General features: G+C 38.6%; 1 protein-coding gene across 1 annotated transcript; it reads left to right on the forward strand.

Annotated features, from left to right (window-relative positions):
- The first annotated feature begins 13,109 nt into the window (after positions 1–13,109).
- LOC131684152 (protein Mpv17) lies at positions 13,110–14,263 on the forward strand. Its single transcript, XM_058966744.1, has 3 exons — positions 13,110–13,361; positions 13,434–13,653; positions 13,722–14,263. The coding sequence occupies exons 2-3, from the start codon at positions 13,468–13,470 to the stop codon at positions 14,136–14,138; spliced, it is 603 nt and encodes a 200-aa protein (XP_058822727.1). The 5' UTR covers positions 13,110–13,361; positions 13,434–13,467; the 3' UTR covers positions 14,139–14,263.
- The last annotated feature ends 971 nt before the right edge of the window (positions 14,264–15,234 follow it).

The raw sequence follows: 15,234 nt of genomic DNA on the forward strand, positions 1-15,234 counted from the left end.
TGTAAGGTTATACTTACGGCAATAGTCGGTTGTTAGCAATACCTATCCGGTGCTGGTTGGCAATTCCAACGAATACAACACATTATCTAGCTTGGTCCATGTGCCGAATTTCATAACGAGAGTCCCTATCACCCAAACTTTAGTTGTGCTTAAAAAAAACCATTGCATTATAGATATAATTAATGGGTTACACAATTAGTGTGGTAAAAACTTGTTTTAATCCACATAGTGGTGCAATAGTGCCTTTCTCATTTATCAAAGCTATGATTTAATAGCTGGTTATGCTTAATATAACATTTCTTTTATTTTGCTTATAGAGGCTTTAACCTTAAAGTCATTCGCATCTTCTCGGGTTAGAGAAATTTCTTTTGGAAAAATCTCTAACCCTATGTGCGGGGTTGGGAATCGAACCCAGGTGAGCTGCGTACACGGCAATCGATTTACCAACTACGCTATGCTTGTCCGCTCCAATAAAACATAGTGGAAATTTCTCTTACATTCTTATTACACTTGGTAGTTATATAAGTGCACGTCTACCACGAAGCTGACAAGTAAAATGTCGACGCTGACACACTTGAAGCAAAAAAAAATAATTAGCTTAATCTGTTCAATGTTGTCATCACGTAAACATATTTTGAAATGTGGTGATATGGGGGAGGGTAGGATACGTTGGGAACAACCTAACATAGGTATACGAGTGGGTGAAGGAAATGCGGGTGTGAGGTTGGTCTGAGAGGATGGCGATGGGGAGTGAGAGAGTTTGGGAGCGGTGTGAGAGAAACTGATGGGGAGGGGGGAGGTAAACGGCCAACTTCATATTATACCTTTTCTTTGATGCTAGGTCAGTGAAAATTAGTTCAGTCATCACCGAAGTGACTTTAATTCTAGAATATGCCCGGAACCCGGGACTTACGGAAAGTGGACAATATATTCCAAGAATCTTTCATTTACCATCAGTGATCTAGGCCAGCGAATCGAAGTAATTTGACGTTCATTTCAATAGATTTTTAACCTGAGAGGTATTACGATTGTAACCAAACTGTAACTCCGGAACCAAAATTCAGAGCTGAATGAAATACAATAACAGTCAATGGATGTACATTGAAGTTTTCTTTATGTGGGGTATACGTACCGCATAAAAAACCGCAAAACTTTGAAAATCCGCATAAAAAACCCGCAAAATTTTGAAAATCCGCATAAAAAACCGCATAATTTTGAAAATCCGCATGAAAAACACATAAGGTGTGAAATATTTTTCAATATTAAGAGCCGTAGTACTCAAGGTAGAGCAAGGATTAGAAGTAACAAAGTTTAGAAAAGAGTGGAGTAGGGTCATATGAGCAAGCTTAGGGTTTCCCGGCTACTTAACTCTTTGTCTTCTGCAAACGGAAAAAAATGTAAAATAAAGAAAGAGAAGCTGTACCGCTCGCGTCTGGTGGCTGTACTGGGGGCAGTATTTTTTGTCATGTTAGGGATCATCCATAAATGACGTAGCATTATATGGGGGAGGGGGGAGTTTTGTATTTTGTGATGATGTGTGACGACAGGGGGGTAGGGGGGTCACGTCATACTACGTAGCTTTTTTAAAGGGGAATAGAATATAATTTTTAAAAAAAATTACGGTGACAAGGGGGGCAGGTTTACCGTTAAGCTACATAATTACCAGAGGGGTATTTAGAGGTTTGTGACGAAATGCTACGATGGGGAAGGGGGGTGTTAAAAAATCACTCAAAAATGCTACGTCATTTATGGATGATCCCTTACTGCTTTGCTTACAGACTGCCGTACAGCGCTGGGCGTCCTGCACTAGCGAACGACTGCAGCGTCGAAAGAAAAATGAGAATGTAGGCAGAAAAATTACAGCCGCAGAAAAGGTAGGCATTTTGCATCCTTGGTAGGAACTGTTAACGGCTTCCAGGGCCGGCGGAAAGCGTGGGTAGTATGGGTAGTACTACCCACTCGAAAATAATCGAGTGGGTAATTACCCACTCGAAATTTTGATCCATTTCAAAAAATTTAGATGTGCAACGCATGTATCTCGCACTACACACATTTGAAAACATCGATGTACCACAACTCCATTTGCATAAACGAACGTAATTTAATGTGAATGTAATGTAAGCGTGTGCATTACGAAAAGGGAGGAAATCCTTACTAATAGACCCCTCACCCTATGCTTACTACCCACTCGGACGTAAAGTGTTTCGCCGCCCCTGACGGCTTCTCAAAATATTTCGAGTTTTTATCGAGCACTTTCGTCTCAATTCGATGACTGTCTTTTAGGGCATCGGAAATTTTTTTTTTGGATTCTCAAAGCCCCCCCCCCCCCTCTCATATTTTGACAAATGTCAAGGTAAGCTCAGATGCCAAATTTCACATCATTAAATGATTTTGGACAATTCTAGACTCCCGCCCACTTCGCTTGAAATTTTCGAAATTGAAAACTATGGGAAAATGTGGAGGAAAAATATATTAAATGCTATAATTTTTGAAGTCACAATCAGAAAATTACAATTTATATCTCTTTTTAAAGAAAATAACCTTAGTATTGGAAAGGAGATATTCCTGTTCCTAGAAAAATACGGGAAAGTGGGACACTGGGTCATTTTGGCCCCAAAATCCCCCATTTTTTAAATTTTTCTGCTCCGTGATACAAACCATACATATTTTGCAGTTTTTTCTAATGTGAAAAAATCTCAGGAATCGAACGGAACCTTTTGAACCTTTGTCCGAATACGAGAAGTTGGGGTTATAGGGCCTTTTGTCATTTATATTAAATTTTATCATTTTCTCGTGTATCTCTATTATTCTTCATTCATTTTTAATAAATTGTAACTTGTTGAACGTGAAAATTCTTAGGAATACAACAAAAATAGATTCGCTTGCGTTAAAATTCGAAAACATTAAATTTTTTGACATTAACTCTACAAACCACATTTTTTTCATTAAATGTCCTAAGTTGAGGTAACTTCACCTATTTTTCCAGGTATTAAACTTTTCTTATGTGATTCCTAAGCGCATTTTTCACTATAAGTAGTAAATTAAATATGAATTTTGTTGTTAAATGGAGTTAATATGTGCGATTTTTTTTTCGAGAGTTGTCCTACTGGAGCTGTAGAGCTAGGTTCTCGGAAGGGCTCCCCGTCAGAATCACATACTACAATTTGCAGACGAGACAGGCAATGTCGCCCAATAAAACACTGCATTGGGCCAATTGTAGCGGGCCGTGATTCTGAATGTGATATTCATTGTACGGTTCAGGTATGTGCGGACGTAGGGACTCGCGATCGCATGTATCATCGTTTGTATGTGTGCTAACGTGTATGTAACCTCGCGTATATAAAATCTATTTTATAACCGTGTGCATTTCGCATATTCGCGTGTGTTCTTTGGATAATCGTGCGCGGACCGTGAATCTAATACTTTATATTTGGTGTACGGCTCAGATGCTAAATGAAAGTGAGATCTTCCATATCACGAGTTCCCGGCGATGTCGCCGTAGAGCGTGTGGTCTAGTGGATATGAGCTTTATTTTTTTGATTGGTCCAACTGAATGTATGGACCTAAATTACTAGAATGAAGGCTAAAGATTTCCGGACGTGACCGATTCATGATCGCGCGCGTTTGCGGATTCGCGTTCGTAACTTCGTAAGTACTAAAACGTTCACATAATTTCCGGAGTGTTATCAAGTTTGCGCGATAGCGGGCATAGGTGCAGTGCAGTAAAATTTCATTTCATTCAATCGAAACTGAATGAACGCAGTCAATCAGTTGTCTACGGTAGCATTCATATTCATTTAACGCATCAGTTGCTGTTGATCTGAAGCTCAGTTCGTGGCACTTCACTCATCGATGCTTTCAAATGAGTTGCAATTCATATTCAACCTCCTTCGTTTGATCCTCCTCTGGTTTTCTTGTGGTAGAAACTAAACAGGCAAAAACGTCAAATAACCAGAACCTGTTATTCAATTGACAGTGAACTCTGAGTGACTCAAACGAAGACGGCAGCAGAACTCAATTGATATAGTGGTGGTATGCTTACAGTGAAAGACTCGCAGTTTCACTTGAAACGAATATTTTCGTTTGAAATTGATATTTTACCGCACTGCATAGGTGTGCGTAGATGATCGCGAAGGGCTTAAGCGTTCGTATGTTGACGTGTTTGTCGCGTGTGCTCGCGTGTATGTGACTTCGCGTGTATAAATTCGATTTTGAAACCCTGCGGCCATTCATATATTCGCGGACCGTCATTCTGATATTTAGTTTGGTGTACGGATCACATTCTGACAGGGAGTGAGTTATCCCATATCACTAGAGTTCCCGGTCATGTCACCATGGAACGTTTTGTCTAGTGGTTATGAGAGCAATTTTTTTAATTCTTCAATTTTATTTATTTTTTTTTAAATTAACATGGACCTAGACTGTTGGTACCGAGGATAGAGACTTCCGGACGATTCCGATTCATGATGGCGCGAACGCGGGAGTTAACTGAGATGTTAACCTTATCACCGGGGTATAATCATGCTTGCGAGTTGGTGGGCGTAGGTTGTTTAGAAAATCGCGAGGGGTTCTAACGTTTGTACGCTAACGTGATTTTCTAACATATTTGCGTGTGTTGTGTGTTCTTGAATGGTCGCGCGAACCGTGAGTCTGATATTAAATTTTCGGTGTGCGGCCAGAATTCTGGCAGAGAGTGGGATCCCTTATATCGATAAGCTTCCCGGTTATGTCGCCATGAGACGTGCCGCCGAATAGGTATGAGCGTATTTGCCCAATTGGTCCAGCTAAAGGCATGGACCCAGGCTTCTGGGATCAAGGGTAGACCTCCGAACGTGACCGATTTGTAATCGCGCGCGAGGGCATTTTTGTAGGTTCCCGCTTGAGACCGCGTTTGAGAATGTGTGAGTGTTAAGATGTTGGCTATCACCATCTTTGCTGACCCAGCTGAAGGCGAGAGTAGAATGGCAGTATAGGATTCGAAAAGAAGAGATAAAAAACAATATATGAGAGATAAAACAGGTACAAGATACAGCTAAAGTTATGATCATAACATGAAAGACATACATTAGTACTACAAACACTACTAATACTTGAGTACCCAACCACCACACATAGCACATCCTTTCTCAATTATCTATTTGTTACTAGTTGATTGTTGTTTATGAGCGGGTGAATAGAAGAAAGATAAAGAACAGAAAAAGGCTCCTATCAGCCCTCCCGGCCTCCTCGATACACCACTATCGAGGCGTATTGTAATCAACATCTTGAAGCGGGCTTCTTATATAAATAAAATCTTGCGTCATAATGATTGGTGGATTATTGACATAAGAACTAATTAACCTCTAGTAGTAGCACTTGGTGCAAATAGAAACAAAAAAGAGCGAAGGGTCCTTATATTTAGATAATTCGATTTAGTCTATTGTGACCTGATGATGTTTACTATACCGTCAATCCTCCTGCGAGAGGGATAAAGAAATAGATATTAATAGATAATAGAATAGATACGATAATAGATAACACAGAAATAGATATTACATGCATCTAAACTACTTTTAGGTGTTTGGTGATGTGGTTCACGTGGATTGGATTTCTTCAAAAACTACGTGTTTCAGTTTATTAAGTTGATCTAGTTGAGCATTAACTAGTGGCTGAACAGTATGTTTAAGAGAAGGTTCCATCCATAAGAGATTGTCATCTCTGTTTCTGAAAACAGTGAATCCACGAGCCAGAGCGACAGAGCGATTTAAGAGATAAAAACACCCACCTTCAGTCTGATCATCTCTTATAGATGACAGTCCATCGATCCGAATCGAATGACTCGATCACTATACTCAAGATCAAATGAGTCCACGAACAACCGAACCAGCATGTTCCCCCATTTGAAAGTAGAAACATCCATATCAGCCGCCCGCCAAAACACTCGATCGAATGATTATTAGTCATGAGATTCAGAGGTCAATGAACCAGCACTCGCTCGGATCTCCCACGCTTATCGACCAAGCAAGAGTACGCGCCCATTAGGCTCATCACCCAAGCCCAGGGAAGTTAATATGTGCGATTTTATGATAAAAATGTGAAATCGAGACTATATGTCAGATAATTTGATGTTTCTGAATTTTACCGGTAACGAATCTATTTTTAATTTGTTTCTATGGATTTTCTACGTTCAACAAGGCACAATTTATGAAAATTTGATGAAGAATAATAGAGATATATGCACGAGAAAATGATAAAATTAAATATGAATGACAAAGAGCCCTATAACCCCAACTTCTCGTATTTGAACAAAGGGCAAAAAGGTTTCGTTCGATTTCTGAGATTTTTTCACATTAGACAAACTTCAAAATATGTATGGTTTGCACCACGGAGCAGAAAAATTAAAAAAACCTGTTTTAATCCACCTAGCGGTGCAATTGTGCCTTTCTCATTTCTCTAAACTATGGCACGGAGACTTTTTATGTTCAACATAATCGTGGAAATGTCCATTACATTCTTAGTACACTTTGCACTTATACACAATGGCATGCCAGCCACGAACTTGATGAGCTACGTGTCGACGGTGAAACACTTGAAACAAAAAAATATCATGCTCCATTAGCCTAATCAGCATTAGATCAATGTTATCTGCTTGCTAACTCATTTTGTCATGCGGGGGAGGGTATGTGAGGAGGGCGAAAGTCCCATGAACGAACGACTCCCCATCTTAAATTGGTATGCTTTGTGATATAGTGGTGGTTTAAAGATGATGGGGTTGAAAGGGAGGGGTATGAGGGCTGGATGGGGTGGTGGTCTGAGGGGTGATTTAAGGAGATTTTTAAAGAAGGGGAGTGTACAGTAGAGGGGGGTGTAACCCCTCTCCGTAAACCATCAACTATGCCCCTGTTAAAATCCAGAATCCTTATGCGAGTCGAAAAAAAAATTAGGTTGACGTTTTTCAGAGTGATTGCATAACCTTTCTATATGAGAAAGGCAAAAATAGGGGATTTTGGGGCCAAAATGACCCAGTACCCCACTTTCCCGTATTTTTTTAGGAACAGGAATATCTCCATTCCAATACTAAGGTTATTTTCTTTAAAAAGAGGTATAAATTGTAATTTTCTGATTGTTACTTCAAAAGTTTTAGCATTTACTATATTTTTCCTCCATATTTTCCCATAGCACCAATTTCAAAAATTTCAAGAGGTGTGGGCGGGAGTCTAGAATTGTCCAAATGATGTGAAATTTGGCATCTGAGCTTACTTTGACATTTGGCACAATATGAGAGGGGGGCCTTTTAAAAAAAAAAATTGCAATGCTCTACTGTCTTTCCAATAAATTTTTCGAAACATTTACATGTTTTAATTGCTACAGCTTTTGCATTCTGAGCGAAATTCTTTTTTTTTCATTTTCTCCCACATCAAATAATCTGATTATTTCCTCAAACATACTTTATGTATTATTACTAATAATACAAAGCACTACACGCGTTTATCAAAGCAGTCGTCGGCTACTGCGAAATGTTACTTGAAAAACATTTTTCTGCAACTTTGCTGAAGTAAGTACCTTCCTATACCAGCTATAGCTCAAAAAATAATTTTTTGAGAAGAATTTAGCTTTAAAAGAAAGCTAATTTAATTTCCAAAAATATTCTCTCAGACATAATTTCTCTAAAATGAACGGTTTGGAAGTTATTGCTTTTTGTACCGAAAAACCGCCGTTATTCCTATACGATTTTCACTAAATTTTGTATTGTGAAAAAATTAAAATTAATTAAACAATAAAAAGTAAGAGTTGAGCCAAATTACCTAAAAATAAATTATGAGCTATAACGTCGAAATCGTATAGACGGCAAAAGTTTTGAGTTGGACCAACCCATCACAGAGAACAGACGTCCATCTTCAGCATTCAACTTGTGTACAATCTCTAACGGCTTCGAAGGTAGTTGGGATATCCAAACCAGGTGCGCTACTGTCGTCATGTTTTTTTTGTGGCTGAGTTCGACAGAATTGACAGCGGTTATTCCTCTACCCTGTCAAACTAGTCCGGAATCGGTTCAGACTTCTAGCAGGAAATTCCAGCTCAAATGCATCAACCGAGTCGGAATCGGTTGTTTTCTTTGAGCAAGATTCCATACTGATTCCATTCAGGATATCGAACCGGTTCCGGAATGGATTTGACGGGTAGTTGGGATAGGTTGGTGTGGCGGCGCTAGTGTTTATCGTATATTAATTCAAATGTTTACACACGTTTTTTAAATATTTTTGTTCGATCATGGATGTCTGTTCTCTGTGAACCCATATTCTATTATTCACACACCGATTAAAAGAAAAAAGTTGATAGTCTCGCTTACAACAAGCTATTAAATAAAAGATATTATCCTGCAGATCCAAAACCACTATAATGCATTTGGCTTAATATATTGTTGATGTCAACAAAAATCTTGTTTTTAAGCTTACGCATTTTTCAAAAAAAGCGCTCGAAAACAACAACGCCCCTAGCGCACGCACACGAAAACTGCAATATTTTGTGAGATAACATTGTGAGCTACATGACAGCCAAAATATTATCATTGCTTGGAAACACCTGCGGGTCCGAATTGGCCAGAGGTCCGAATTGGGCCACTTCCCCCTACAAACATTGACTTTAATATATAGCGCATTGCGCACATAATAAGTGCGACTAAAAGTGCGGAAACAAACAAAACTGCGCTTTTACATTGAATTGTCTTGGTGTCTATTACGCACTTATGTATTATCCAACGAGGAATAAGTGCGCCTCATACATGAAAACGATTTAATGTAAAAGCGCACTTTTATAAGAAAAATCGCAGTATTATGGTGTCCAGTTTTAAATGCCATCAATAATATATAGTGGTAAGGGCTTGTTCAGAAGCGTTTTATGTTGTATAGGAGTTTCAAAGTAGAACTGGAACTGAAACGTTCACATCCCCAGCAGAGCGTTTTGTTTTATAATTTCGAACAGTTATGTTTTAAAATTTAAAATTGTTATACGACGCCGTTCTATTTGTTGCTGATTTTAAAACACGTTTAGAACTGTGTTTTAAATACATGCAAAGTTTTCAGCAGAGACACTTGGACCCGATAGACTGGGGAAAAATAAATTTGAATGCAGTGACGCTGAAAGCATGGCGGAAAATGAATTTTAAACTGAATAGAACACCCGCTAAAATTGCTGCTGGGGACAGCAAGTTCTAGTTTTAATATTTTTAGTTTTATTCTATAGAACTGTCAAAATTATGAATCTGGTACTGAAACACTCCAGAACATGCCCTAAAACATGTTTTCGTCTGAGACGGGACTCGCGGAGAGCAGAGTGTATGTAAGGAGAGTGAAGACAACTGTCATGATTATCCGTCAGTGATATTCCAAATGAACAAACGAGCTGTCAAAATACATGAATTTGACTCGTTTGGAATGACACTGACAAATAATAATTGTTCCAATTTTGACAGTGTCGTCACTCTCCTTATATGCACTCAGGCGGAGAGATGGTTTTTTCCTTTTTAGTGTTCATTTTATCGTACGTCTCGCATCGCCACTTATCCTGCATCACGGACTTGAAGCGGACTACCCGTATAAATAGATACCATTCCAGAAATCAGAACCATTTCTAAACTATTCATATAATACTCACCATATTGGGAATACTACTGATATGTACCATCATTATAATTGAACTGTTATACTACCATACCCATTTTAGTTACCATTTACAATACCTTCCGTGTATCCTATATTGGAGATTTCTTGAGCGTTTTTTCAAAACGTCATATCTGCAATGAGTTACTCTCTTTGTTTACTTTCTCTTCTGTTAATAATTCGGTCACTTTAACATTTATCCCTCAGCTCTTTGCATAATATGCTAGTTAAAACCACCGTCTTTCGATCTGTACTGTAAAATAGGTGAAAAGTGTTATAGTGACGCTGTAAAAATCGAAAGAGAAAGTGTAAACAGAGAGTAACTCATTGCAGATATGACGTTTTGAAAAAACGCTCAAGATTTGTATACTACATTGTACTTTTGTGCCAGAGGTATTGCATATTGCTCTGGTGGTCTTTGCTATTCGTATATCTGTTTACTGTTCCAAAAATCTGTAGTTTAAGATGGTCAAAAACCTCGTCTTCCAATAATATGGTGATAGCTCAATTGGATAAAGGGTCAGTCCACTAAGTGTCAACGAAGCTTCTTCAGAAGATGGCGAGAGCAAAATAATATTTCATCAATCGATAGAATTGAAATGTGAAGGGCAAGAGATTTTTTCTCCAGCTAATATTTTATCCATCGCTAGACCTAAAATATGCATGCCACCATAATCTGTATGTTCCTTGAATGGTATGTTGTCAAAATGTATATGGAAAACAGCACATTTTGGTATGGTGACTGTTCTTAACAACCCGTTGTTTGTATGGTTGAGTATGGAAACACGACACTGGTTATGTTCGATATTATACTAGGCAATGGTTAATCTATTGTTGAACGAACCATATTGAAAATGGTTTTGAAACGATTGATGCAATGGTTGGCATATGGTACACATTTATGCGGGTAGCTGCGTATGATATAGTCTCCACTGGTTGCATGGAACGTTAGGTTTTTTCGTATCCGTCAGAGGTTTTTACTATTTGCACTTTTAACGCCATTGAGTGTTTGGTCACACATTTTTGAGTTATTTCAAATGAGCGTACAGAAGGAATGATCAAAAGAACAGTGACTCTTCTAGGCCCAAACGCAATGGCGACGGAAGCGGAACGGCAACGGTACGCGGAATTGTCGCGGTTTGTACTAAATAAAATCTGCGACCATTGCCGCATATTCAAAACGCAATGAACATCAGCGGTTAGAGCGCGGTTAGCGCTTGACATTTCTTTGTTGACAAATTTGGGCCAAACCAAAGCGACTTTCCTTTTACAAAGCTCATTGCAGTGAATGTCTGCTTTACCAATCGTGGTCGGTCCACTCGTTTCCTTGATTAATACAGCAAAGATGTAGTAAATAATGGCACAACACTACCAAGAACTACAATGCGACAACCTTGTTCACGGATTCTAATACAAAAATTGGTTTAATCATTGCATGCTCGAATAATATAAACCTGGTTCAATCATGTGAAATATTTTTGTTAGACTGTCCTTGATGCTTTCACTGAAGGGGGAATAGATTAGATATTTGGTGATTGATTGCAATCGCTTCATCTGCTGCGGGGTCGCAATGTAGATTTGGATAAAAATATAAATTATGCAAATTAATGCATGACATCTATGTTTTTTAAAGAAAAACGGTTGTCAATTCTACCAAGTGGGTGCTATCGAAGGACATAGACATTCACATCACATTTTTCAAAATAGCTGGTCATACAACTTCTTTGCTGCGTTTGGGGAATCCGAACCTAAACTGATTAAAATAATGAAGAACGCCAATAAACCAACGAACCATGAAGAACGCCATCGATTCGAAAGCATCCAACGCACCGACTTCAGATCTTTTGACCAAACCTGTAACATTGAGAACATTAGAATCGCAGGTTTTATTATATTCGAAACTTTCTACCAATGACCCAACCATGAACCGGTATCTTTGATATACTGCTGATAAATGGTTTACGTATCGTATCCGGTAGCGGGTTTCTCCTTTTCAATCAATGTCAATTGGTTTATCCTGGCTAACGCTTGCTTTGTGCACTTGCTTGCAAAGTGGCTTAGGAAGTTGGTCTGTGCATCCAAATGGTTTTTCGCGTTCGTCAGAACGTAAACTGTGAACAAAACTAGAGTAACAAGAAACGTAGCTGTCTAGTAGATAAAATAACCACGGGTCCGTAGTGTACCCACCGACGTGCCAAAGAGAACAAATAATGCGCCAGTTGTCCTAATTGTTTAAATTAAAATACGTTGTTATACTAGTGGCATCTGTATAATGAATGGTTCGTGTGGTAGACGACGATAAATCAACAGTACGATAAATCCAAAGTGTATTGACGTTGTACCAGATATGCTAGAACGAACAAACTATTTTTTATTCTTGTTAAACAATCGTTTCTTATCTTTCCCAGCTTTTTATTATCTGTTGTATGCACTAATTCACAAAACTGTTCGTTAAAAGAACAAAAACTAACAGAGCTCTTTTCTAATGCGTACAGTTTCAACAGTGAATTTCGTTCATGTTTTTCATGCCGCCATCTTTGAATTTCATCGGGTCCATTAGTACGGCATACGAAAATTGCTTACTTGGGTTCGATTCCCAAACCCGCACATATGATTGGAGATTTTTAGAAAAAAGCTTTTTCTACCCCACAAAAGACGAACGACCCTCAAGTTAAAACCTCTAAAATCGAACGAAACAAAAAAGCTGCTATTAAGTTCACTATCTGCCCAACCTAAATATCCGCAATACAATACGTTAGATTCCACTGAATATGGAATCCGGTGAATTTGAATTAAAACAGTCTGTTTACCGCGTTTTCGAATGCCGCTCTTTTTGAATTTTTTCAAAAAAAAACGCGGTTTTGTTCTTTTAGTACAACGCCGCGTTTACCGTTCTGCCATCATTGCGGACAACCGCATTGACTTGCATGTATTCAAAATTATAATTGACAGCCGCTTTCCGTTGCCGTTCCGCTTCCGTCGCCATTGCGTTTGGGCCTTAATCGTTCCGGAAGGAATGAACGTCTTGTCTCTAAAATTTAGAGCTTTTAGTCAAAACCACATATCTACAATGAGTGACTCTCTTTGTTTACTTTCTCTTTCGATTTTTACGGCGTGACTATAACACTTTCCACTTATTTTACAGTACAGATTAAAAGACGGTGGTTTCGACTAGCATATTATGCAAAGAGTTGAATGATAAATGTAAAAGCGACCGAATTATTGACAGAAGAGAAAGTAAACAATAAGAGTCACTCATTGTAGATATGTCTTTTTGAAAAAAGGCTCAGGAAATAACATACACGGAAGGTCGTTCCAACCATTACAGAATGATTGCCTTCACTATCCTATGGATTGTTTTGTTTTATCCGCCATTCTGCGTTCTTTCATTCCGATGCGAACAGAATGACATTTCTGAAAGCTCCACTAATTCTGCACTAAACGGGAACAGATCTGCAATCATGGTTTGTTTTTATTTTGCCGCATAGCCGACAGTATTGTTGAAACACGACACCGTTCAGCATATGTGTGTATAAGCAAACGTTCCACAAAACATGAGTTTAGTATATCGATCGATACAGAACAGTAGTCCAAACTGATTTGTTCAGTTGATAGAACTATTTCTGTCGTATCGATCGGACTAGTGTTTCCCGTGTTCGCCAACGTGACGAGCGATCTATCTTTTAGATTGTGAGCAGTGATAAACCGCAATATTGGTTTCTGGTGAGTAAATCCTTCTTCCTGTAATTGATTACATTTACATAGTACATGTTGAATTTATGGTTTTTAATATAGATTACAGTATTCGGTCGCTGTTAAAATCTGGAACATGTCTTTATCCACTTTGTACAAACGTGCTCTAGTCAAGCACCCACTTTTGATGCAGTCGGTGCAGTCAGGGATTCTGATGGGATCAGGCGATATTATCGCGCAGACTCTAATTGAAAAGCGTAAACTTAGCAACATTGACGGCATGCGAGCGTTTAGATTTCTAGGAATTGGATTTTGCATTGGCGTAAGTAGTTTATTTTGTGGAAAGTTTATTTAAGCTAAGACATAAACACCCAAACAAACATTTTACAGGGTCCGGGTCTGCGAAAATGGTACGGTTTCCTTGACAAACGCATTACGGGCAGCAGTAGGGCTGCGACTACTTTTAAGAAGGTAGCTCTGGATCAAATGGTCTTCGCACCGGTCTTCCTCGGTATGCTGATTGGAACAATCGGGCTTCTACAAGGGAACAATAAGGATGAAATTGAACGCAAGCTTAAAAATGAATACTCTGACATTCTACTGACAAACTATTATATTTGGCCCTGGGTTCAGCTGGCAAACTTTTATCTGGTACCGTTGAACTATCAAGTTCTGTTGGTACAATTTGTAGCGGTCTTCTGGAACACGTATCTATCATGGAAAACGAACTGCAATGATGTTGCGAAAGTAATGGCAGTTAAAACGGATGCGGTTGGATCGGACGAAGCGAATGAGAGTGCCTGCTGAATGGAACAAGACAGAGTTAAAACATTGGAATGTGATACAAATAGGTTTTGTTTTTAGACGTTAAAGCATACGCCATGTTGTGTTTATGCGAATACAATTTTAGCTGATAGCAGTTAAGCAAGTAATTTTATATTTGTTTTGTATTACTACCGAAAGGCTCCCGAAAAAAAATATTGATAAGTTGTGTATGGTTTTTGATATGGTTGGCCGATGAAAATTTTAATTTAGATTTTTGTTTACAATATTCCGTTATTTTGTAATGTGTCCTGGAGATGAAACAAAATAACTTAGCATAGCTCATCTTAGGTAGCCTAGCCGTAGTTGCACCGTAGTGATTGACCGGATGAGTGAAAATACTTAATGATCCAAAAAATGATGCTTGGGCGGAACAAATCATTCTCACTGTACATGTTTTACTGACCCAACATTTTCATAAAATGGTCAATAGCGATCGGTCACGTCCAATTCTGTTCTACAGGGGAATGAAAGGAATGCTGGTATCACGGGAAAGGAATTGTGTTAGTAGAAAAGTTCAACGTTACATAATAAGAAAATTATAAGCGGCCCAAAATGAGCATTAACTGTACCCAAAGCTTTACTTTGTATGACATTAACAATTCCACGCGTGCGTCGTATGATTCCCTTCCCTGTCACCATACGACCCATGGATCATCACTAGTGCAGCTCTCGCCCGAAGCGAAACTGAATCAGGCTCAGACTCCAACAGCTGTCAAAATGTTTGAACTGAAATTCTGTATCAGAGGTGAATGGCGACATAGTTTGGCCTCATGTTGCACAATAATACGACATTTCCAACCGAGAAGATGTCCTGCAGAAGAAACAAAATAGTCGCAAAAACAATTGCGCAATAAAATCCGTATATTGTTTTGCCTACAAGATTGAAATCCACAAAATAACGAAACAAAAATTAGTTTTGTTATGTTTATCATCGAACAGTTTTCCGTGTAATGAAATTTTTTGAATAATTAAACCCATATAAGATAAGCAACTGCCGTTCCAAACATATCTGTACCATATCTCATTTTATCGTTTTTATCTTTTCATCGCCAAACGTTATAAATTCAGGTGTATTTTC

This window comes from Topomyia yanbarensis, chromosome 2, assembly GCF_030247195.1.
Source record: "Topomyia yanbarensis strain Yona2022 chromosome 2, ASM3024719v1, whole genome shotgun sequence".
Taxonomy (NCBI): Eukaryota; Metazoa; Arthropoda; class Insecta; order Diptera; family Culicidae; genus Topomyia; species Topomyia yanbarensis.